The sequence below is a fragment of the Oncorhynchus clarkii genome, chromosome 3 (genome assembly GCF_045791955.1).
Source record: "Oncorhynchus clarkii lewisi isolate Uvic-CL-2024 chromosome 3, UVic_Ocla_1.0, whole genome shotgun sequence".
NCBI lineage: Eukaryota > Metazoa > Chordata > Actinopteri > Salmoniformes > Salmonidae > Oncorhynchus > Oncorhynchus clarkii.
The window spans coordinates 69,047,461-69,073,398 of NC_092149.1; the positions used below are offsets into that span (position 1 = coordinate 69,047,461).

Genomic DNA, 25,938 nt, shown 5'->3' on the forward strand with positions numbered 1-25,938 from the left:
CTGATAGTGTAAGTGTAAAGTCTGCTTAGACTAACAGTAGAAGTCTTCTCTCAGCGTAAAGTGTGTATATTGTAACAGTACGGTGACTGTATATCCCAGCAGATGCCAGCTCTAGATCATCTGCTGAGCCCAGAGAGCCAGCCTGCCGCAGTTAACAGGTCATTAACAACATCAGTCATACTACAAAAAGAACAACCAAGGGAGGGAGAGAGGGAACGATAAAAGGAGGGAGGCCAGATGACAACTATTCTCTGTTTATCTGAGTAAAAGTTGAGCTGGATCATGGACTACCCTGTTGCTCGTGACAATGTGTGTGGCTTTCCTAACCTCTCCTCCAGCTCCTGTCATGGTAGACTGCATGCCCTGGCTGACACCAGAATCCCCAGTCGTTAATAGGGTCAAGTTCCTGATCTGTGTGTGTCTTTAATAGGGTCGTAGTGACATCCCGATCCCCTTGTTTCTCTCTAATAGTAATCTGGAAAGCCAATGATCTGTATGAAGGACAGTTAAACCAGCTCTGAACTGGCCCTGTTACAATCAATACTCATTTACCTCCTCCTCTCTTCTCTTTCACCATCCTCCTCCTTTCCACCTCTCTTTCTCTCCAGTAATTAATGAGAAGAATAGAACTATTTCTTCACTGACAATTTATGTCCATCTCCATCCCACTGCTGCTTAAGAGCTTTATTGGAGAACACACACACACACACACACACACACACACACACACACACACACACACACACACACACACACACACACACACACACACACACACACACACACACACACACACACACACACACACACACACACTGCCCTGAGCTGGTGATGAGAGAGACAGACAGACACGGACAAACACACACTGCCCTGAGCTGGTGATGAGAGAGAGAGACAGACAGACACGCACAAACACACACTGCCCTGAGCTGGTGATGAGAGAGAGAAAGAGACAGACAAACTGACACGCACAAACACACACTGCCCTGAGCTGGTGATGAGAGAGAGAGACAGACAGAATCGCACAAACACACACTGCCCTGAGCTGGTGATGAGAGAGAGAGACAGACAGACACGCACAAACACACACTGTCCTGAGCTGGTGATGAGAGAGAGAGACAGACATACAGACAGACACGCACAAACACACACTGTCCTGAGCTGGTGATGAGAGAGAAAGACAGACATACAGACAGACACGCACAAACACACACTGCCCTGAGCTGGTGATGAGAGAGAGAGACAGACACGCACAAACACACACTGCCCTGAGCTGGTGATGAGAGAGAGAGACAGACAGACAGACACGCACAAACACACACTGCCCTGAGCTGGTGCTGTGATAAGAGAGAGAGAGAGAGAGAGAGAGGGAGAGAGAGAGAGAGAGAGAGAGAGAGAGAGAGAGAGAGAGAGAGAGAGAGAGAGAGAGAGAGAGAGAGAGAGAGAGAGAGAGAGAGAGAGAGAGAAAGAAAGAAAGAAAGAAAGAAAGAAAGAAAGAAAGAAAGAAAGAAAGAAAGAGAGGCCTAACACTGTGTGATGTTTGATGAATTAGGGTGTGATTCTGTCAGCTGCTACATGTGGAATTAAAGGACAAATTGTATTCATTAGGAAATAGCTGTTATTCACAACAGGATTCCTCACCTAGAGGAATGAAAGAGAGAAAAACCCCTGATGGTTCCCTGACCCTCCCTCCTCTCCTCTCCTCTCCTCTCCTCTCCTCTCCTCTCCTCGAAGCTCCTCTACTCTAAGCTCCTCTACACTACTCTCCTCTACTCTCTTCTCCTATACTCTAAGCCCCTCTACACTACTCTCCTCTACTCTACTCTCCTCTCCTCTACTCTCTTCTCCTCTCCTCTACACTACTCTAAGCTCCTCTACACTACTCTAAGCTTCTCTACTCTCTTCTCCTCTCCTCTACACTACTTTAAGCTCCTCTACATTACTCTAAGCTCCTCTACTCTCTTCTCCTCTCCTCTACACTACTCTAAGCTCCTCTACACTACTCTAAGCTCCTCTACTCTCTTCTCCTCTCCTCTACACTACTCTAAGCTCCTCTACACTACTCTAAGCTTCTCTACTCTCTTCTCCTCTCCTCTACACTACTCTAAGCTCCTCTACACTACTCTAAGCTCCTCTACTCTCTTCTCCTCTCCTCTACACGACTCTAAGCTTCTCTACTCTACTCTAGCTCCTCTCCTCTACACTACTTTAAGCTCCTCTACTCTCCTCTCCGTTACTCTCTTCTCCTCCACAGTACTCGCTTCTCCTCTACACTACTCTAAGCTCCTCTACTCTAAACTTCTCTCCTATCCGCTACTCCCCTCTCCTCTACACTACTCTAAGCTCCTCTACACTACTCTAATCTCCTCTCCTCTACACTACTCTCAGCTCCTCTCCTCTACTCTACTCTAAGCTCCTCTCCTCTACTCTACTCTAAGGTCCTCTCCTCTACACTACTCTAAGCTCCTCTCCTCTCCTCTACTCTAAGCTCCTCTACACTCCTCTACACTACTCTAAGCGCCTCTCCTCTACACGACTCTAAGCTCCTCTACACTACTCTAAACTCATCTACATTACTCTAAGCTCCTCTCCTCTACACTATAAGCTCCTCTACACTACTCTAAACTCATCTACACGACTCTAAGCTTCTCTCCTCTACACTACTCTAAACTCCTCTACACTCCTCTACACTACTCTAATCTCCTCTCCTCTACTCTACTCTAAGATCCTCTACACTCCTCTACACTACTCTAATCTCCTCTCCTCTACTCTACACTCCTCTACACTACTCTAATCTCCTCTCCTCTACACTACTCTAAACTCCTTTCCTCTACACTACTCTAAGCGCCTCTCCTCTCCTCTACTCTAATCTCCTCTACACAACTCTAAACTCCTCTACACTACTCTAATCTCCTCTCCTCTACTCTAAGCTCTTCTACACTACTCTAAGCTCCTCTACACAACTCTAAGCTCCTCTCCTCTCCTCTACTCTAAGCTCTTCTACACTACTCTAAGCTCCTCTACACAACTCTAAGCTCCTCTCCTCTCCTCTACTCTAAGCCCCTCTCCTCCCCTCTACTCTAATCTCCTCTCCTCTACACTACTCTAAGCTCCTTTACACTCCTCTACTCTACTCTAATCTCCTCTCCTCTACTCTAATCTCCTCTACACTACTCTAAGCTCCTCTCCTCTACACTACTCTAAGCTCCTCTCCTCTACTCTAAACTCCTCTACTCTACTCTAAGCTCCTCTACATTACTCTAAGCTCCTCTACACTACACTACACTAAGCTTCTCTTCTCTACTCTAAGCTCCTCTCCTCTACACGACTCTAAGCTCCTCTCCTCTACTCTAAGCTCCTCTCCTCTACACGACTCTAAGCTAAGCTCCTCTCCTCTACACGACTCTAAGCTCCTCTCCTCTACACTACACTAAGTTTCTCTCCTCTACACTACTCTGAGCTCCTCTCCTCTACTCTAAGCTCCTCTCCTCTACACGACTCTAAGCTCCTCTCCTCTACTCTAAGCTCATCTCCTCTACTCTAAACTCCTCTACTCTACACGACGCTAAGCTCCTCTACTCTACTCTAAGCTCCTCTCCTCTACTCTAAGCTCCTCTCCTCTACACTACACTAAGCTCATCTCCTCTCCTCTACTCTAAGCTCCTCTCCTCTACTCTACTCTAAGCTCCTCTCCTCTACTCTAAGCTCCCCTCCTCTACACGACTCTAAGCTCCTCTCCTCTACACTACTCTAAGCTCCTCTCCTCTACACTACTCTAAGCTCCTCTCCACTCCTCTACTCTAAGCTCCTCTTCTCTCCTCTACTCTAAGCTCCTCTCCTCTACTCTACTCTAAGCTCCTCTCCTATCCGCTCCTCTCCTCTACATTCCGCTCCTCTCCTCTCTGAGGTGTTCAGCTGAACAGCAGGAGTGCTGAGAAGGAAGGGAAGTAGCAACAGTATAAATAGCAGGTCTGTTAAACAATTGAAACATGAGCTTTTCAAAACACTACTGCAGCACAGTATCAACAGTATAAATAGGTAGATAGCTGGCCCGCTCTGCCACTCTGCTCTATCTCACTCTGTGTGATGAAGTGTTGGGTATCATTCTCTCTCTCTGCCTCATCTCACTGTGTACTGTAGTGTTGGGTAACAGTCTCTCTCTCTCTGCCTCATCTCACTCTGTGTACTGTAGTGTTGGGTAACAGTATCTCTCTCTATTAGTCTGTGTGCACTGAGGGTAAACAAAGTGTGTTACTGATAGAACTGCACCAAGCTGAACTGCAGAAACAGCACACAGCATTATTGTTTGTTATACAACTCACTGTGAGCATTCTGTAAAGCAGAAATAATACCAACATAGTTTGAATTATACAGTATGGCTTATATTGAAATGTGCAAATATGCCATGTATCACAAGTAGTGCAAGAAGTAGTTTGAAGACACAATAGTGTAATGTCATTGGATATTGATTAACAGTGACTAGCATTGAAAATACATGAACAAACAAAGTCATACAGATTGAAAGAAGACAATCATTCTATTGTTACAAAGAGAAACTTTTGAAATTGTGAGACATCCATCAGAATTCCAGGACTATGAATCTAACCACTGGGTATTAATGAGTCCTGTCATTAGGTAGGTGTAGGGAAATTATCTCTGCAGGGGAGAGGGTTCAGATAAAAACCTGGGCATTAATCATGTCAAACACTAATAGTCAGTCAGTCAGTCTCTCTCTCTCTCTCTCTCTCTCTCTCTCTCTCTCTCTCTCTCTCTCTCTCTCTCTCTCTCTCACTCAGCACAGTACGGCACACACAGTGAAGAGGGTTATTGAAGACTGATTTTCCTACAGGAGAGACACAGAAAAGTTAACTACAGAGCTGTTACTTTTATTATTGAACCTTTATTTAACTAGGCAAGTCAGTTAAGAACAAATACATTTTTTACAATGACGGCCTACTATTAAACCCCACTCGGCCAAACCCTCCCCTAGCCCGGACGACGCTGGGCCAATTGTGCGCTGCCCTATGGGACAGCAGGTCACATCCGGTTGTGATACAGGATCAAACCCGGGTCTGTAGTGAGGCCCCTAGCACTGCGATGCAGTGCCTTAGACTGCTGCGCCAGATGTAGGATCTTAATTTGTGCCAGTTTGCTACAGCAGGAAAATAATGTGAAATGTGAATATTTACATGAATTATAATTATATTTAATGGACATTTTTTTGTATGGATTGTTATATTTTTCGTTAGGACAAATCAAGTCTGACATTTTAAAGTGTAAATTACAAACTTCAGAAGCCTTTTTGAACCTTGAATACACTACAAATTTCTCAGCAACAAAAGAGTGATCAAATGAAAATCCTACATCTGTATCCTACATCTCTCCCCCATCTGAAGGGGAGAGCAGAGAAAGGTAAACTCAGCAAAAAAACAAATGTCCCTTTTTCAGGACCCTGTCTTTCAAAGATAATTCGTAAAAATCTAAATAACTTCACAGATCTTCATTGTAAAGGGTATAAACACTATTTCCCATGCTTGTTCAATGAACCATAAACAATTAATGAACATGCACCTGTGGAACGGAAATTAAGACACTAACAGCTTACAGACGGTCAGCAATTAAGGTCACAGTTATGAAAACTTAGGACACTAAAGAGGCCTTTCTACTGACTCTGAAAAACACCAGAAGTAAGATGCCCAGGGTCCCTGCTCATCTGCGTGAATGTGCCTTAGGCATGCTGCAAGGAGGCATGAGGACTGCAGATGTGGCCAGGGCAATAAATTGCAATGTCTGTACTGTGAGACGCCTAAGACAGCACTACAGGGAGACAGGATGGACAGCTGATCGTCCTCGCAGTGGCAGACCACGTGTAACAACACTTGCACAGGATCGGTACATCCGAACATCACACCTGCGGGACAGGTACAGGATGGCAACAACGACTGCCCGAGTTACACCAGGAACGCACATTCCCTCCATCAGTGCTCAGACTGTCTGCAATAGGCTGAGAGAGGCTGGAGTGAGGGCTTGTAGGCCTGTTGTAAGGCAGATCCTCACCAGACATCACCGACAACAACATCGCCTATTGGCAAGTACCCTCCGTCGCTGGATCAGACAGGACTGGCAAAAGTGCTCTTCACTGATGAGTCGCGGTTTAGTCTCACCAGGGGTGATGGTCTGATTCACGTTTATTGTCGAAGGAATGAGAGTTACACCGAGGCCTGTACTCTGGAGTGGGATTGATTTGGATGTGGAGGGTCCATCATGGTCTGGGACGGTGTTTCACAGCATCATCGGACTGAGCTTGTTGTCATTGCAAGCAATCTCAACGCTGTGCGTTACAGGGAAGACATCCTCCTCCCTCATGTGGTACCCTTCCTGCAGGCTCATCTTGACATGACCCCCCAGCATGACAATTCCACCAGCCATACTGCTCGTTCTGCGTGTGATTTCCTACAAGACAGGAATGTCAGTGTTCTGCAATGGCCAGCGAAGAGCCCGGATCTCAATCCCATTGAGCACGTCTGGGACCTGTTGGATCGGAGGGTGAGGGCTAATGCCATTCCCCCCAGAAATGTCCGGGAACTTGCAGGTGCCTTGGTGGAAGAGTGGGGTAACATCTCAAAGCAAGAATTGGCCAATCAGGTGCAGTCCATGAGGAGGAGATTCCCTGCAGTACTTAATGCAGCTGGTGGCCACACCAGATACTGACTGTTACTTTTGATTTTGACCCCCCTTTGTTCAGGGACATATTATTGCTGTTGGTCACATGTCTGTGGAACTTGTTCAGTTTATGTCTCAGTTGTTGAATCTTGTTATGTTCATACAAATATTTACACATGTTAAGTTTGCTGAAAATATATGCAGTTGACAGTGAGAGGATGTTTCTTTTTTTGCTGAGTTTGTAATCGCTTAAAATGAAAGTCCTTGAGAGGGATTATACTAATTACATTATTGCACCAACATCCACATGGACTCATATCTCTTTCTCTCTTTCCCTCCTTCCTCCACCCAGTTCCTCTTTATAAAGTGTATATTAGCTGTGTGACTTTGTCCCCAGCCCGTTAGGTCTACCTCAGGCTGCTGTTGTCCATGTTAATGTATAGCAGGTAAATAGGTACTGCTCTACTCTGCATGCAGATAAACACACAGGTTCACTGCAACATCTTACCTCCCTCTCCACAGCCCAGCTGCTCCTCTCAACCTCTCTCACCCCACACACCCCTCTCCCCCTCTACCCTTTGACCCACATCTGCCACAGCAGGGGCACCAACAGGGTTATAGAGGGTTAGAAAGGGGCAGGAGCAGCAGATGCCCATGCCCACACCGATCAGGCCCTTTCAAACTGCCCCTAGAGAAAAAACAAACCTGCTGATCGTACCTCACACATATACTAACTAACAACCTGTTAACTCACAGCTAGACATCAGGCACTCTCTTCTGTATTTCAAATCAAAGTGTATTGGTCACGTACACAGTTTAGCAGATGTTATAGCGGGTGCAGTGAAATGCTTGAGTTACTAGCTCCTAACAGTGCAGTAAAAATGTCAGACAAGTACACCAATAATAATCCTAAAATATGCCAGGACAATTACAGTTAAAAAACAAAATAACACTGGAACAGTAATCAAAATGCAATATATGAGCATATACACCAAAAAGTTAAACTAAGAATGACATTTAAAGCTGTAGATTCACTGAGTGTACAAAACATTAGGAACACCTGCTCTTTCCATGACATAGACTGACCAGGTGAATCCAGGTGAAAGCTATGATCCCTTATTGATGTCACTTGTTAAATCCACTTCAATCAGTGTAGATAAAGGGGAGGAGACAGGTTAAAGAAGGATTTTAAGCCTTGAGACAATTGACATGGATAGTGTATTTGTGTCATTCAGAGGGTGAAGTATGCATGTGTGTGAATGTACCGTTGAAGTCGGGAGTTTACTTACACTTAGGTTGAACCACTCCACAAATTTTTTGTTAACAAACTATAGTTTTGGCAAGTCGGAAAGACATCTACTTTGTGCTTTCAAGCAATTGTTTACATACAGATTATTTAATTTATAATTCACTGTATCACAATTCCAGTGGGTCAGAAGTTAACATGCACTAAGTTGACTGTGTCTTTAAACAGTTTGGAAAATTCCAGAAAATGATGTCATGGCTTTAGAAGCTTCTGATAGGCTAATTGACATAATTTGAGTCAATTTGAGGTTTACTTGTGGATGTATTTCAAGGCCTACCTTCAAACTCAGTGCCTCTTTGCTTGACATCATGGGAAAATCAAAAGAAATGCAGCCAAGACATCAGAAAAAAAATTGTGGACCTCCACAAGTCTGGTTCATCCTTGGGAGCAATTTCCAAACACCTGAATGTACCATGTTCATCTGTACAAACAATAATCTGCAAGTATAAACACCATGGGACCACGCAGCCGTCATACCGCTCAGGAAGGAGACAAGTCTCCTAGAGATGAATGTACTCTGGCGTGAAAAGTGCAAATCAATCCCAGAACAACAGTAAAGGACCTTGTGAAGATACTGGAGGAAACAGGTACAAAAGTATCTATATCCACAGAAAAACGAGTCCTATATCAACATAACCTGAAAGGCCACTCAGAAAGGAAGACGCCATTGCTCCAAAACTGCCATAAAAAAGCCAGACTACGGTTTGCACCTGGATATGGGGACAAAGATCGTACTTTTTGAGAAATGTCCTCTGGTCTGATGAAACAAAAAAATAGAACTGTTTGGCCATAATGACCATTGTTAAGTTTGGAGGGAAAAGGGGGAGGCTTGCAACCCGAAGAACACCATCCCAACCGTGAAGCACGGGGGTGTCAGCATCATGGAGTGGGGGTGCTTTGCTGCAGGAGGGACTGGTGCACTTCACAAAATAGGTGGGATCATGTGGAAGGAAAATGATATGGATATATTGAAGCAACATCTCAAGACATCAGTCAGGAAGTTAAAGTTTGGTCGCAAATGGGTCTTCCAAATGGACAATGACCCCAAGCATACTTCCAAAGTTGTGGAAAAATGGCTTAAGGACAACAAAGTAAAGGTATTGGAGTGGACATCACAAAGCCCTGACCTCAAACCCATAGAAAATTTGTGGGCAGAACTAAAAAAGTGTGTGCGAGCAAGGAGGCCTACAAACCTCACCCAGTTACACTAGCTCTGTCAGGAGGAATGGGCCAAAATTCACCCAACTTATTGTGGGAAGCTTGTGGAAGTCTACCTGAAACGTTTGACCCAAGTTAAACAATTTAAAGGCAATGCTACCAAATACTAATTGAGTGTATGTAAACTTCTGATCCACTGGGAATGTGATGAAAGAAATAAAAGCTGAAATAAATAATTCTCTCTACTATTATTCTGACATTTCACATTCTTAAAATAAAGTGGTGATCCTAACTGACCTAAGACAGGAAATGTTTTCTTGGATTAAATGTCAGGAATTGTGAAAAACTGAGTTTAAATGTATTTAGCTAAGGTGTATGTAAACTTCTGACTTCAACTGTATATGTGAGTACAGGAGTCTGCGTCTGTGTGTGTGTGTGTGTGTGTGTGTTTGGGTGTGAGAGAGCCTATCTGTCTCTTACTACAGGAGTACTACTGTACTTACTACTCTGACTTACTACAGGAGTACCACTTAATCCTCTGACTGTCACGACTTCCGCCGAAGTCGGTCCCTCTCCTTGTTCGGGCGGCATTCGGCGGTCGACGTCACCGGCATTCGAGCCATCGCCGATCCACTTTTCATTTTCCATTTGTTTTGTCTTTGTCTTACACACCTGGTTTCAATTCCCCAATTACTTGTTCATTATTTAACCCTCTGTTCCCCCATGTTTGTTTGTGAGTAATTGTTCATTGTATTGCGGTCCGTATTTGTGGCCTTGTATTTTTACGACGTGTATTGTTATATTATTGAGTAAAATTGCTTTCATTACTCATATCTGCTGTCCTGCGCCTGACTCACCTCACCAGCTACACACAGACGCATTACACTGACTTACTACAGTAGTACTACTTACTACTCAGACTTACTACAGGAGTACTACTTACTACTCGGACTTACTACAGGAGTACTACTTACTACTCGGACTTACTACAGGAGTACTACTTACTACTCAGACTTACTACACGAGTACTACTTACTATTCTGACTTACTACAGGAGTACTACTGTACTTACTACTCTGACTTACTACAGGAGTACTACTGTACTTACTACTCTGACTTACTACAGGAGTACTACTGTACTTAATACTTTGACTTACTACAGGAGAGCGTGGTGGCCAGTATTTGTCTACTGTAGCTAGGATGTAAGAGAACTAATCATAATCTCATAACTGATTTCTGTTGGTTGTTCTATGAAGTTCAGCTCCAGGCAGCACATTTGTCTCTCCAGAAAGACAAGTATTTTTTTATCACTAGATAGATATCACATCATCAGTAGACATCACTTCTGACTAGAATGAAGTGAGATGATTTCACACATCGATTTCACACACAAACTCTATGATGAGTAGACATTCTATCAAAACTAACCAAACGGTTCTATCCCAGACAAGAACATTGTTCCTCAAAGTAGATGTCTGTGAGTGAGTGTCGGACTGAGCTAAATCACATTCTACAGGCAGCATGAGGAGAATATTAAATAGCCTACATACTCTTTGTGTTCCATCTCTCTCTATCTCTGCCTGGTTCTCCCTCTCTTCTCCCTTCCTCTGTCTCAATCTCTCCCTCATCTGTTTCTTTCCCTTCCTCCATCTCTCCCTCAACTCCTCCCTCCCTCCCTCCCTCCCTCCCTCCCGCTCTGTTTTCCTGGCGGTAGTGTGGCAGCGGTGGTGGGCTATGATCCAATCACCATCTGGCTGCAGCAATCACTCTGTTCTGATTGGTTTTATAATCCAGACAGGATCTCTGATGGACAATCACCCAGCCAGGCAGCAAGCTGCCACAGCAAGCCCTGTCACACACACACCGCACAGTGTATGCACACATACACACGCACGTTGCGCACACATGTACACACACACCTATCTCTCCATCTCTCTCTCTCGCTCTCTCTTTGATAACAGGGGAGGTTCCTGTTGAGTCTGTGTGTGTCTCTCAATTGATTGACCACCCCGGCCAGATTGATTGACCACCCCGGCCAGATTGATTGACCACCCCGGCCAGAGAACAGAGTGATGAGAGAAGAAGAAGAGAGAAGAGGGTTGATTCAGGTTCAGGTGTGTAGAGGTCTGATGATGAACTAGCTGGGTTATCACAGCACAGCAGATCCCAGGAGATCACTTCAGAGATTAACTGTATGGATGGAGGTCATCAGAGTACAGAGCTGGAGTCCTAGTAACACTATAAGGCTATATTTTATTTATTTATTTTCCGTTATTTTACCATGTAAGTTGACTGAGAACACGTTCTCATTTGCAGCAATGACCTGGGGAATAGTTACAATAGTTATATGGACTGGAACTGTATAGACATGGCCATAGCCAGTTGGTCCACAGCAGTGTTATTCAAACTCAATAAAATTGCATTTTTCGAATTATTTTTCACAAAAACATTTGTATATTGTCCCATACAATAATCTGTACTCATAATCTTTTGTTGGGGTCACGACCACGACTTTGAATACAACTGTTACACATGTTTTCAGTGTGATTATAAAACTACAATAGAAACTCACGTAAGACACTAGTTTGGATCAGTAGTTCTAAGTGTAGAATACACTACTGCACAAGCTGGAACAGCTCCCCACAAGCTTACAGTGCACAGAACACCAGAGAGAGAAACTAGGAGCATATGTATGATGATATTTCACACATAAACACACATCCAGCAGCCCAAACTCACTCTTCGGTAAGCTGTGATTTAGCTTAGTGACACTGCAATTTTCTCAACATAATATCCCAGCTCAGTCCCACTAGGCCAGATTACATGCAAACTAAAGGCACACATTATTATTAGGTTTTATTTCACACACCCCACGAGTGACCATGTCCTGAGACTGAGTTGAGAGAGGAATGGTAAATGTTATATAAAACACCTGTCTCCAGATTTAATCTTCAACTAAGAGCAACCATGGCATCCATGACAGAGAGGGAGACGCGTCGATCCAGGTATACGGGTAAAATTGTCTAGCTAGCTACATTTTCAGATATTACACGTTTCTAATTTTGTCAAAAAGTCATTTTCATTTGAAGTTAAAGTGTACTGTTAGCTAGCTAATGTTAGCTGGATGGCTAGATAGCTAACGTTATGTGTATGATCTGTTTAGTAATATTATTCGTATCTCAGAGACATTTGCATTTCTTGTTATAGCCTAATGTTAGCTACCTACAGATTCATATACGGTAGTAACGTTATGTATGGTTCATTGTTTAGCTTGCTAGCTATGTGTCTAAACAAAAGACTCCACTATGCAAGTAACTATTTCAATAGAATGTTTATGATGTCACTGCGATAACTGTCGATGTAGATGTAGCTGGTAAATTAGCCAGAGTGCAGAATAACTGACGAATTTACGAACGCTCAACACCCATTGAATATGGCCAGTGTCTGTAAACGGTGGCAAAAAAGCGTCATTAAATTGTTGTCAGCAGCACAGTTTCAGTCACCAGTGCTCTGGATAACATAAAAACAGCCCAACCAGCTCTGCTAGGGTGAGTAAAATGGTCAGAGTGAGCTGTTCTCTCATTTGTGTCTGGAAGTAGCTAGCAAGCTAACCAACGTTAGCCAGCTAGCTTGGGTGTTTGGCTGCTGTTTTGAGGTCAGAACGATTGGATCAACCCTACTCCTCGGCCAGTGCGTTCAGTGTGCTCTCCGAACGCTCTGAGAGTGAAACGCTCTGAATTTCCAAATTGACAATCTGACAACACTCTGAGTTTACGAACGCCCAGAGCGCACTCTGGTATTCCAGATTAAATTTACGAACACACCCATAGTATAAACAAGCCTTTAGTCTTGAAATCTTTGGTTGTTTAGTACATAGCCTCGCATGTGAATCCTTAAAGAGATGGGTGGGGCTAAAGCTAAAGAGGGTGTGAACAATGCTGAATGGGTGTAGACAAAGAAGAGCTCTCCAGTAGGTGCCAAAAATTCAAGGGCCATTTTCTCAAAGGAAAGTTGATCAACTTTCAAAGCAGAATTACTTTCCCATTGTTACTCAACTGTAGTGAATGATATGAGTCTACTTTCATCCAATGTAAAAAAAACACAATACATTTTTTTGCCACATAAGACCCGGTCGGTCACAAATACAAACAGATAATTTGGTTCTGTGGGAGGTTGAATTAACCATCTTTGAGTAATGTTTACTGCCCTAGTTCAATTCCTGGTTTAGACTTAAGAAGTGAGAGAGAACACAGCAACTGAGAGGTTGGATTTGTTAGAGGTAGAGACAGAGTGGGAGTAGGGGGAGGAGAGAGGGAGCGTTTATGTGATGAGAGGAAATGTATTTTAGAGCTTCCCTCTGGCACCTTCCTGCTCAGTTTAGCCAGCAATACCTCTGACAGAAGTGTGTGTGTGAGAGCAGAGACAGGTGTGTCTGAAAAGGTCGCTCTTCTCTTTTTGCAGCAGCTCAGAGGAAACACAGAGTAATGATCTCTCTATCCGTCTTAATTACCACTGTCATGACTGACCATGAGAATCCAAATAGGTCAGATCAGGTTTGCAATGAATAATCAGTTTCCCTCTCACCCGCAGAGGGGGGGAGGGGGTGTAACTGGTGAGGATTAACAACTCATGTCCTGTTGTAAATCAAGAAGAGAAGATTCAGGTCTTCCTCTCCAATATTCACCAAAGGAATGTCCTTTGTTTCAAGATACTTTAACACGTTCAAAAGCAAAAACTGGAGCAATATTTCTAACATAGAACGTGGGGAATGATCAGAGGCGATCTATAGAACACTAATGTCATTTTGTTTGTTGTTTTGTGATGTCATTAAACATGTTATAAAGGAAATACTGTAACTTGGAAAGTATACCCACTACATGTATGAAGTGTCCATCCTATGCGTTGTGCATGTACTATGAAAAATGATTAAAGTGCTTTTGTTAAGAGAGGGATGTGATTTGAGGAGCTATAAGAGATAATTGCTTTACATAAACTTTGAAAGTAACAAGTTATGCCCCCAAGTGAGGTCAGAGAGCGTGTCAGCCTGACGGAACTGCCCCTTTCAAACTACCTGAATAAATTGTTGGTAAAGAAATTAACATGCCAGACCAGAAAAGCGTCAAGCTGCAGCTGCACGTTTAAAGTGGTCTGAACTTTGAATCTCAACAAGAGGTAGAGACGATAAACTCACCTCCCTGACAATCACTGGTACGGCTGATTACCTGTCCTAAGTAAAGTATCTTCGAAAGAGAATTATGTAGGACCACCCTACTACTCTGCTCAAACCATTGTATTACGCTACTCTCATCACCCCACTGGGGACCATCGACCCGGCTGGCTAGCCTATCTTCAAAGAAGCATCTTCAGGAGCGAATGGAAGGAAAATAAACTCTGTAGTTTGGTTCAGGACTACATGACAAGTCACCAGATAACTACAGAGAAGGACAGAAGTATGAGACTTGTTGGAACCATTTTGGACAATCAGAGCCATGCGAGCATGCCGCGAAAAGGCCCAACTCCCTTTCCAAGGCGGCCCTGTCCACCGAGAGAGATCCGGCGAACCAAGACATTTCACGTAAATACATTCACGATTCCTTACTCAAAGAGGTTGGCGGTTCGTGTGGAAAGTATATGATTACTGTAAGTGAGAGTAGTTGCTGTCTTTGTCCCTCTCTACCCCCCTCCATCACTTTTGTAATAAGCATCCGTGTTGTGTCATTCCGCTAGGGACCTGTTTTTAACGTATTACGTGTGTATGTTTATTCTGTGTTACCATTTAATTAGCTAGTAAATAAATCATTAAATCAATTTGTGTAGTACTGAATCATAAGTAAGGTTCAGGTTTTTGCAGATGCAAGGAGGTTAAGACAGTTCAGAATGATGATATGATACGAGGTTATGATTAATAAGTTGACTGTTTATAGATGTGATAGGTAAAGACCTAGTTTAATTCGGGAGATGGTAACTCTTTAAAGAACTGCTCTCGTAGTGCTCCAGATCCTGTCTCATCATTACGCACACCTGCCACCATCGTTACGTGCACCTGCGCCTCATGACACTGACCCGGGACTCCATCATCTTCCTTATTACCTCCCCTATATGTGTCACTCCCCTTGGTTCTATCTTCAGGCCTTATTGACTCTGTTTCATATTTGTACGCTTTTCGTGTTTCTTGTTTTGTACTATGTTCTATTTATTATTACATTTGCACTCCCTGTACTTCCCAACTTCCAGTGTTCACGCTACACTCTCTCTCAGAACTATGAATGTTGCCAGAACAACATGCACACGCTTAATTTCCCCATGCTGTAGATCTAGTGAGTATTGGTCTCTCCATCTCTCCATAGCGTGGAGCCAACATAACAGCAGGGGAAATCAACAGTACCATAATGTAATTTCTAAAGATTTGCCTTTTTTTGGGGGGGGGGGTGTTGGTAAATTGATAGTCAGAGTAATATTATCGACTCACACTGCCAGATTCTCCCTAACATACAAGTTAGTTCACACACTGTGTTGATGTTCAGCCAAGACCGTTTTGAGACCTAGGCTTCCTCTCTGTCTTTAGGAGGAGGAGCCTGCAGTGAGCAAGAGAATGGAGGGGTGGAAAGAATGGAAAGAAAGGGAGGGAGAGGAGAAGAGGTGAAAAGAGGGGATAGATACAGAGGGAGTGGAGAAAATGTGGAGATGGAGTGACAGGAGGGGAGAGACAGAGGAAGGTGAAGAAACGGAGGGATTTTCTCTCTGCTGACAATGGTCTGGCTCTCAGTAAATCCCAGGATGTGGCTGTCTACAGAAGCCCAAATCCCCTGGCTCACACATACACGCAGGCGCATACACGCACACACACCAGCGCTAGCCCATCTGCTCCTGCAGGTACTGTAAGGCTTTGGTTGACTGCCTCAGTGGGCTAATTCTAAGCCACAGAAATACTCTATCAGGGCAGAGAGCTGTGAGAGCACAGACCCTGATCTAACCACATTCATCTGACATCACTGTAATAGGATGGAGGGTGACTTTTTGCTCTGTCACACACACACACACACACACACGCACACTCACACACACACACACACACACACACACACACACACACACACACACACACACACACACACACACACACACACACACACACACACACACATACACACGCACACACACACACACACACACTGTCCCAGAGGTCAGCAGGATAGTTCTGAATGAGGAAGCATGTCCCCTTCACCTCTTGTCAATGACTCCATGGCCTGCTGCCTGCTACGCTCCACTGCAACACAGTCACACACACCTCACCTCACACACCTATCTATCTTCTGCTCCATCTTTCCCACTGCTGCACCCCATACACACATTTGTCTATCCTTCTTTCCCTCTATCTCCATCCCTTTTCCCCACCACTGCATCCCAATCACAGCTCTATGTCCCTGTATCCTCTATGCTCTCTCTCTATCTCTCCTTCTCCCTCTATTCTCTCTCTCTATCTCCTTCTCTCTATATCCTCTCTCCTTCTCCCTCTAGCCTCTCTCTCTATCTCTCCTTCTCTCTCTCTCATTATCCCTCTATCCTCTCTCTCTATCTCTCCTTCTCCCGCTCTCCTTCTCCCATCTCTCCTTTTCTCTATCCACCCTCATTCTCCCTCTATCCTCTCTCTCTATCTCTCCTTCTCTCTCTAACCTCTCTCCTCTCTATCCTATCTCATTCTCTCTATATCCTCTCACCTTCTCTCTCTCTATCCTCTCTCCTTCTCTCTCCCTCCTTCTCTCTATCCTTTCCCCTTCTCTCTCTCTATCCTCTCTCCTTCTCCCTCTCTATCCCCCCTCTCTCTCTCTCATTCTCCCTCTATCCTCTCTCTATCCTCTCTCCTTCTCCCTCTATCCTCTCTCTCTATCTCTCCTTCTCCCTCTCTCCTTCTCCCCCTATCCTCTCTCTCTATCTCTCCTTTTCTCTATCCACCCTCCTTCTCCCTCTATCCTCTCTCTATCTCTCCTTCTCTCTCTATCCTCTATCCTCCCTCTCTATCTCTCCTTCTCTCTCTAACCTCTCTCCTTTCTCTCTATCCTCTCTCCTTCTCTCTATCATCTCTCCTCCTCTCTCTCTATCCTATCTCATTCTCTCTATATCCTCTCACCTTCTCTCTCTCTATCCTCTCTCCTTCTCTCTATCCTTTCCCCTTCTCTCTCTCTATCCTCTCTCCTTCTCCCTCTCTATCCCCTCTCTCTCTCTCCTTTCTCCATATCCTCTCTCATTATCTCTCTATTCTCTCTCTGGCTCTCTCTCTCTCCTTCTCTATCTCTATCCTCTCTCCTTCATCTCTATCCTCTCTTCTCTCTCTCTCCTACATCACCATCCTCTCTCTCCTCTCCTTCTCTTTCTATCATTGATGTTGCTCTGTGCTTTCCTCTGTCTATTTTCCTACGAGGCTCAGTGTTCTAATTCGACACTTCTCTCCGTTAGTGTTTTATTAAGAGTAGAGACTAGAAAATAAGCAAGGAAAGCAGCACAGCCCTCAGATCAGGTCTATGACTTCAGATGACAGCAGGTGTGTAACAGATCTCTCTCTAGTCAGATTACTCACCCTGTAAGCAGAATCATCGTGTTGAAACTATAGAGTGTAACTCTACAGGGAGAATACATTTCATATTCTCATGTCTCTCTCTCACCAACCGCACCTCCAGAGCAGGATAAATGAAGTGAGACCACAAGTTTGAGGGCAAAGTGAACGTCTGTGTGTGTGAGTGTTTGTGTGTGTCTATGTGTGTGTGTCCTATATTCTCAGCAGCAGTCATCCGTCAGGCTGGGGAATGAGATTTAGCTCTCCATGGGTGCTGGGACCTTCGACAGACACACACACACACACACACAGCCTGTCCGCCTATACCCAGGCAGAGAGACAGATGGTAAAAAGGTCAGGGCCGTAATGCAGGCGTGAGAGCGAGCGGTGGACAGCCTGATAGATGGGCTTTCTCCGTGAGCGGTTGGGCGAGAGACACACACACACTCACAGGGTGATAGATGTGTTTTGTGCGTGAGTGGCTGTGTGCTTCATTCAGACAGCAGACAGCCGATAGGGCAGTAATGACACTCCTCTGTGCTGGGTCTGAATCCAGTTCCAGGTGGGGCAGAGTGGCATCCCTGGCCAGCAGCACCAACAACTGACCGTCACTGTTATCAGGGTAGGATGATGGTCAAGCAAATGCAACATTTAGGAACATTATTTATTTATTTAAGGTGTCACAATCAGGAGCACTGATACTTGGGTCTCCACATGACACCTTTTCACTGTCCTCTACATCAGGGTTTCCACAACTCTGTCCTAACCCCCCCACTCTGTCCTAAATAACCACCTCAGCATCAAGCTTTGACTATTAGAATCAGCTGTGTAGTGCTCGGGCAAAAACCAAAACGGGAGTTTGAGAAACCCTGCTGTACATGGCATCGCTAAGCTGCCATGGCGGGCTCTAGCTGCTTTCCAGAGGCAGGGGCAGGTTGTCTAGCCTGCTGAGGTTGCTGAAGAGCTTGACCCAATGGTTTCTGTGATGATGGTCTCCATGTTTGTGTATCACACAAACAACCAAACACAACAGCCACAATAAATATGTTAGAACTCCATAATATAGCCATTTTCACAAACATTACACTCACAAAAATGATTTTGTCCCTGAGTTGTTTTTATTCTGAGTTTTGTTCATTTGTGAATTCCTCCACCCAATCATTAGGAGTGGAACAGCCCTGCAGCCTTGTGGTGTTACAGAAACTCTACTCTCAGGAGAGTGGACAGAAATAGATTGTATAGAATGTACGATTCCACATTATATATGGTGGCACCATTAAAGTAAGCAAGAACTCATTGGATTTTCCATAAAATCTTTTTCTATGGATGATCTCTCTGCGCCTTTGTTTATGTTTATTTCCGACTCGACTGAAAGGAATCAGGAATCAATTGAATTTATTGACTTTTAAAATATACTGAAACCCTTAAGATCATTTTTTTTAAGAAGAGTCAGCATTTAGCAACTACCTATTAGATCATTTGGTTCCATAAACAACAATAGCATTAAGGTATGAATTCTGATCAGTAATTTCACTTGAAAGACTGAGTGCAACAATTCAGCTTTATCTGACTGAGTATTAAGTGTAGGACTTGGTTGTGTAAGGAAATACAATCCCTTCTCTCAAAACAATCTCTACTGGGTTGGGGGGGTCAAAGTTCTTGTCAGGCTATATGTTAAAATATAAGTTATAAGTTAAAATATTTGTTTCATTACATTTTTTTTAATTTAATGTACGCTTTTGGGGTAAACATATATGTGTATTTTGGATTTATTAACTCCCTATATAGAGTTTTATGATTTGTTTTTGTGGTGGGCGATAGGATTAGTGTACATTTTACAACAAGAAGCAGCTCTACGTGACAAAATACTGACCAAGAGAACTTCAGACAAACATTAACCTGACGATGTTTCTTATCATATGACATTGCAATATGAAAGTTCAGAGTCCACTGAGTCATCAGTGCGTCACCATACGTATTTTCATTGCCACTTGTTTCCCAACACATCATCTCATGACTAATGTAATTCATTCATTCATTTCTATTGACATTTGAATCAAGTCTACATTTAGTCCATATTTAATCAATCTCTAATTTCACCCCTAATCTGGAAGACAGTGTTCAGATAGCGGTCAGACCCGAATGACATACTTGAAATACAAATAAGTGAATAATAATCAGCTTTTACCTATCAACCAATTCTTCAGCCATTTCATCCCCCTATAGATGAAGTAACACCGTAGAACTACAGAGACAGTTTCCCAGACACAGATTTATCTTAGTCATAAAGTAAAACAAAAAAAGCATTCTCTATTTAAAGCGCTTTTAGTGCAGGACTAGGCTTAATATGTGCTTGGGAAACTGTCCCGTAATGTCTAACGTTGTTATGACGACCCTAAAATGGATGGTGTCAGCAGGTCATCTGGGTCCCCATAACGTGTCCCCAGAGTACTGAGGACGTGATGTGGCAGTCGATGTGACAAGAGGACATACAGCAGGACACTCAGTCCTGGACTTTGTTCTTCACTACAATTGCCAGTCCCCTATATATACACACAGCCCTGATACCTGCAGTACACAGTACTACCAGAAACAAGGACACAAGCTCTCTCAAGCAGGTAAGACACTAGCTGCCTCTAGGCATTTTGTAATCACACAGGCTACAATAATATCTGTGATGAGAAACTGAATTTAATATTTCATTCACCAATTGTATTTTTTTCTTCAATTAACAGCCTACAGCCCAGTCATGAATGTCTTAGTGCTGCTTGCTCTTGCTGTTTTCACTGGTGAGTGGAGAATACGTTTTAATACGTTTTCATTTATCAACACTTGGCTGTAGTGTTTGTATTTTTGACAGGGAGCAAATTGACAATACTAAATGTAACAGTAGTGTAATATCAATGAAAGGAGTAAATGTAGGAGTAACCTCCAGTCTAGACTGAAAATAAAATAATCCACGGCCTCTCCTAAAGGGTGCAATGCCGAAGGCCTGTGGCAGGACCCGTCTCAGCAACAGCTGGACATGGTGAAAGATGCATTCTGGGACTACGTCGCCAAGGCAACACTCACCGCTGAGGACACCCTACAGAAGATCCGACAGTCAGAGGTGGCACACGAAGTCAAGTAAGTCTCAATATGTAGAAAATAACACAATATAATGGTGTTTCATAACAACTGTTGAGTAACTAACTACCTGTTTGTTAACCTCAATAACTCTGCCTCTGTGTTGACCTTTCTCTCTCTCTCTCCATAGCACCATGGTCTCTGAGAGTGCTGATGCTGTGAACCAGTACACCGTGGCCATGCGCGGGAAGGTGACTCCTCTAACTCAGGACCTGCTGGCAAAGTTTTCCCAGGAGGCCGAGCAGCTTAAGGCTCGTCTGGAGAAGGACCTGAGCACCATGACAGCCAAGCTGCAGCCCTACTCTGACGAGTGGAACGCAGACATCCAGAGGCAGGTGGAGGAGCTGAAAAGGGACATGACCACCTACACTGAGGCCCTGGACTCTGACACCCTGAAGACCACTTTACTCCAGAAGAGTGAGGAGTTGAAGGGAAGCCTGGAGAAGAGTGTGCAGCAGCTGCAGGCCCAGCTGGGCCCCTACACTGAGGAGCTGAAACAGAAAATGGACCAGAACCTGGAAGAGTTCCAAAAGAGCATGATTCCCCTGACCCAGAGCTTCCAGACACAGCTGACCCAGAGAACCCAGGAGCTCCAGCAGAACCTGGCCCCCTATGGAGAGGAGCTGAAGAAGCTGGACCCATTGGCCCAGGACCTGAAGGCCCAACTAGCTGCTCTCTGGGACTCCTTCACCAAGAAGATCCAGTAATCGGACTGATTTTACTTGGTCTTCTAGAACTGTGTACTGATGAGTCATTTTCCATCAAAGTGCAAAAGGACCAATATGTAAATGTAGGTACCACTGTTATATTGTTTCACTGTATCAGTTACGGGACTCTCCATCTCCTGATCAAGTTGTGTGTGATCTGACGTCTGCATGCAGATCTGTGTGTTTGTCTCCATACCGGCAGGCCTCTGGAAGATCGCCTGCCTCTCTAATGTGTTAATAGTGTGAACATCAATGATGCAAAAGGCCTAACTCTCCACTCTGGAAACACACTCACTCCCTCACACACCCTGCCAGGGGAGGTAGAAGAAATTGAGAATTTGGAGGTGGAGAATGTGTAAAATACAAAGGCTGTTTAGACACAGGGCTGAATTAAACCAAACATGCCTCAGTAAAGTTTGAAGAGTTTAATTACAAAATGCGATATATTCATTTTTAGAAATATTGGTAAATTGACATGAAATAAAAACACATTATGAACGAGATAGATATACATTTTCTGTCTTACCATGACATGGGCTAGTGAAAAGACAGACATGACTTAGTTTAGAATATATTGCAAGGTCATTTTATTTTAGAGAGACAAATAATCTTGTTTTGTGGCAAACCGCTATACTGTATATCAACCCCAAACAACAGAACTCCAATAGGAAAAGCATCCCGATTGGGTTTTAACAGTTACATGTAATAAAGTATCAATACATAAATAAATATGAACATAATACATTTGTCTCATATTGTGCAAATATCACATAGCACATAGTTTTACACGTTTTTTTTTTCTCGATATACAGTGCCTTGCAAAAGTATTCATCCCCCTTAGCGTTTTTCCTATTTTGTTGCATTACAACCTGTAATTTAAAATTATTTTTATGGACATACACAAAATATGTGTAAGTGAAATGAAAAAAACTACTTGTTTCAAAAAATTATAAAAAATAAATAAATGGAAAAGTGGTGCATATGAATTCACCCCTTTGCTCTGAAGCCCCTAAATAAGATCTGGTGCAACCAATTACCTTCAGAAGTTACATAATTAGTTAGATTGCACACAGGTGGACTTTATTTAAGTGTCACATGATCTCAGTGTATATATACACCTGTTCCGAAAGTCCCCAGAGTCTGCAACACCACTAAGCAAGCGTCACCATGAAGACCAAGGAGCTCTCCATACAGGTCAGGGACAAAGTTGAAGAGAAGTACAGATCAGGGTTGGGTTGTAAAAAAATATCTGAAACTTTGAACATCCCACGGAGCGCCATTAAATCCATTATTTAAAAATGGAAATAATATGGCACCATAACAAACTTGCCAAAACCCATGGACCAAGCAAGGAGGGCATTAATCAGAGAGGCAACAAAGAGACCAAAGATAACCCTGAAGGAGATGCAAAGCTCCACAGCGGAGATTGGAGTATCTGTCCAAAGGACCACTTTAAGTCGTACACTCCACAGAGCTGGGCTTTATGGAAGAGTGGCCAGAAAAATATAAGCAAACATGTTTGGTGTTCGCTAAAAGGCATGTGGGAGACTCCCCAAACATATGGAAGACGGAACTCTGGTCAGATTAGACAAACATTTAGCTTTTTGGCCATCAAGGAAAATGCTATGACATACGTGAAAAATTGGCATTTATTGCATTTTGGAATCAAACCCTTAGTTTATTTTTAAGAACTACAAGCTTCCACCTCTCTCTCCTCTCTTTCCTCACCCCCCTCTCTTTTCTTCTACCCTCCCCCTCTTTACTTAATTTCATTATCTGTCCTTCTACACTACCATCTTCCATCCTCCTCTCTCCTCTTCCTTTCTCTCTATTTCCTCTCTTCCACTTCTCTTTACAGTACATCCTCCAGCCTCCTCCCTTCTCTTTACAGTACATCCTCCAGCCTCCTCCCTTCTCTTTACAGTATATCCTCCAGCCTCCTCCCTTCTCTTTACAGTATATCCTCCAGCCTCCTCCCTTCTCTTTACAGTACATCCTCCAGCCTCCTCCCTTCTCTTTACAGTATATCCTCCAGCCTCCTCCCTTCTCTTTACAGTATATCCTCCAGCCTCCTCCCTTCTCTTTACAGTACATCCTCCAGCCTCCTCCCTTCTCTTTACAGTATATCCTCCAGCCTCCTCCCTTCTCTTTACAGTACATCCTCCAGCCTCCTCCCAGTCCGTCAGCTGAGTCCTTCAGTAGTCCTGAGTGGACTCTTTACACAGTTCCAACCCCTCTCTCTGATTCCCTGGATCTCATACTAATAACTACTACTACTCAGAGTCGGAGGACACTCTATTCCCTGTGTGTGTGTGTGTGTGTGTGTGTGTGTGTGTGTGAGAGAGTGGTTGTCTGTGTCTTAGAGTGGGTGTGCGTGTGTGTGTGTGTGTGATTGGGTGTGTGTGTGTGACTGTGTGTATGACTGTGTGCTTCCCTGCGTGCATCTGTTAGACTTTGGGGTTGGTTCGTCTCAGTGCAATGACCCTGGATGTCCTCTCTACAGTAGTTTTCTATTACTGAGGCGTTCTTCCACCCAGATCTCTGTATACCTGATTCTGTTTCATCCAGAATTATAGAACTCCAGATGTGCTTTTGACTTCTGCTCTTCTCCTCATCCCTCTTTCACACGTTCATCTCTCGTCCTGCAGAAGGTAGAGCGAGCTTGCAATTTCATATTACTGTCTACTATTTCCTATTTCTCTGCCTCTGATCTGTTTAGGGGTTTCAATACCAGAGGCCTGCCAGGGTAATTATCAGCGATGCACCAAGCCATTTAGGTTAGCTAGCATCATTACACTGCACTGTGTATGTGTGTGTGTGTGTGTGACTACAGCACTGTTCTCTCTTAGTCAGCATAATCACTTCATTACAGGTGCAAGGATACACATACACAGCATTTCCCTGTGTTAGTGTGTTCTGTATGTGTTTTTGTGCAAGGGTGCACACACAGCATTTTGACTGCATTCTCCTCCCAATATACAAACCACTTAGACTGAGACAGCCACTCAGTCATACTAATATCTACACATACAGCATTAGTTTAATGGATGAACACAGAGGCATAGTCTAGTTGACACACTGCACTGCAAGCAAGGGCTTGGGATGTTTTCTGGGTTATATCAATACATGAATGTTTGAAATAGCCTATTTTCTGGGTGTGAATCCTGCTGTCTGCTTGCAGCATCTCTCAGCAGACCTTTTTGGGAAAGCACAGCAGTTTATATTCCCAATTACTTTGTGCCTTGGTTCAGGAACTCTGACTTTATGACATCTGCATCTCAAAATCCATCCTGAATTTGGGAAGTGGAACCCTCTGTTCCAGTTAACATAGTTTCCTGGGGGTGTTCTAACAGACAGTTTCTCCTTAAGAAGACAGGTGTAGTATAGTGATTGGGCTATCGCCAGATGACCTACCTGTTACAGTGATGAAGATGTGTCTAGAACCAGAGAATGAACATGGCTTTGCACTGTGAAACCTAGAAAAGTATGAGTTGTTACTAAAGCGAGTTAAATTAGAACCAGGAATACTTCTTTAATTCAACCACACAACAACAGGTTCTCTCTCTCTCTCACGCACACATACACACACACACGCACGCAGAAGTAGAGTTAACCAGATCTCTGCTAGAGCTCTGTGCTCTAACCTTGAGTTCTCCTTGTGAAAGATACACACTGGAGCAAACAACATTATGCACACTGAAAGAAGCCCCTGTCATCTCATACAGCCAAACACACCTTCCCTCAGCAGAACTGGAAATACACTCAGACCTATTTGAATATCAGCTTTCAAAGTCAAGACATGGTTAGAAGGTGGAGTGGGCTGTCTGTTCATTTAAAACTGCAAACATCAAGGGAGGCTACGGGTCCATGAAGGTAGCAGACCAAACATTTCAAAAGAGCTTTGAATAGATAATAGTAATGTACATTTAAATTTTTTTCTTAAAAAGTTAAAAGCAGATAATTTATCCTTCTTTAAAAGAAGCAGATTACAGCTTAAATTACCTAAATAAAAACATCCACTGTAAAAATATGGACGGCATATGAGCACAATGGGTCGTTTTATTTGTTTATTTATTGTTTGTTTGAACCATTATTTAACTAGGCAAGTCAGTTAAGTAAGAACAAATTCTTATTTACAATGACGGCCTAGGAACAGTGGGTTAACTGCCTTGTTAAGGGGCAGAACGACAGATTTTTACCTTGTCAGCTCGGGGATTCGATTCAGCAACCTTCCGGTTACTAGTCCAACGCTCTAACCACCTGCCGCCTAGTTTGGAGAGTCTCCTATTGTTACCTCAGAGTGGTTCAGACACCAACTGACTTCTAACCCCTGACCCCTCTCAGTTCTGAGAGCAACAGCAGTCAGATCAACTCTACACACACGTACAGTCCCAGTGCAGGGCTTTGTTCTCTCTGAGGGGATCTGA

The 25,938-nt window shown here is 43.6% G+C and overlaps 2 protein-coding genes across 2 annotated transcripts in view; one reads left to right on the forward strand and one right to left on the reverse strand.

Annotated features, from left to right (window-relative positions):
• Nucleotides 1-25,938, reverse strand: part of LOC139402657 (ephrin type-A receptor 6-like) — a 244,584-nt gene that overhangs the window by 43,609 nt on the left and 175,037 nt on the right. The gene's annotated exons all lie outside the window — the stretch shown is intronic.
• LOC139402667 (apolipoprotein A-I-like) lies at nt 20,144-22,476 on the forward strand. The gene is made up of 4 exons (XM_071146562.1): nt 20,144-20,296; nt 20,414-20,467; nt 20,654-20,804; nt 20,935-22,476. The coding sequence occupies exons 2-4, from the start codon at nt 20,428-20,430 to the stop codon at nt 21,509-21,511; spliced, it is 768 nt and encodes a 255-aa protein (XP_071002663.1). The 5' UTR covers nt 20,144-20,296; nt 20,414-20,427; the 3' UTR covers nt 21,512-22,476.

Excerpts from the sequence above, each read along its gene's own strand:
- LOC139402667 (XM_071146562.1), top strand. The coding sequence starts at position 20,428 with ATGAATGTCTTAGTGCTGCTTGCTCTTGCTGTTTTCACTG. Across the intron at positions 20,468-20,653 it reads TGCTCTTGCTGTTTTCACTG|GGTGCAATGCCGAAGGCCTG; the intron begins GTGAGTGGAGAA and ends CCTCTCCTAAAG. Across the intron at positions 20,805-20,934 it reads GAGGTGGCACACGAAGTCAA|CACCATGGTCTCTGAGAGTG; the intron begins GTAAGTCTCAAT and ends CTCTCTCCATAG.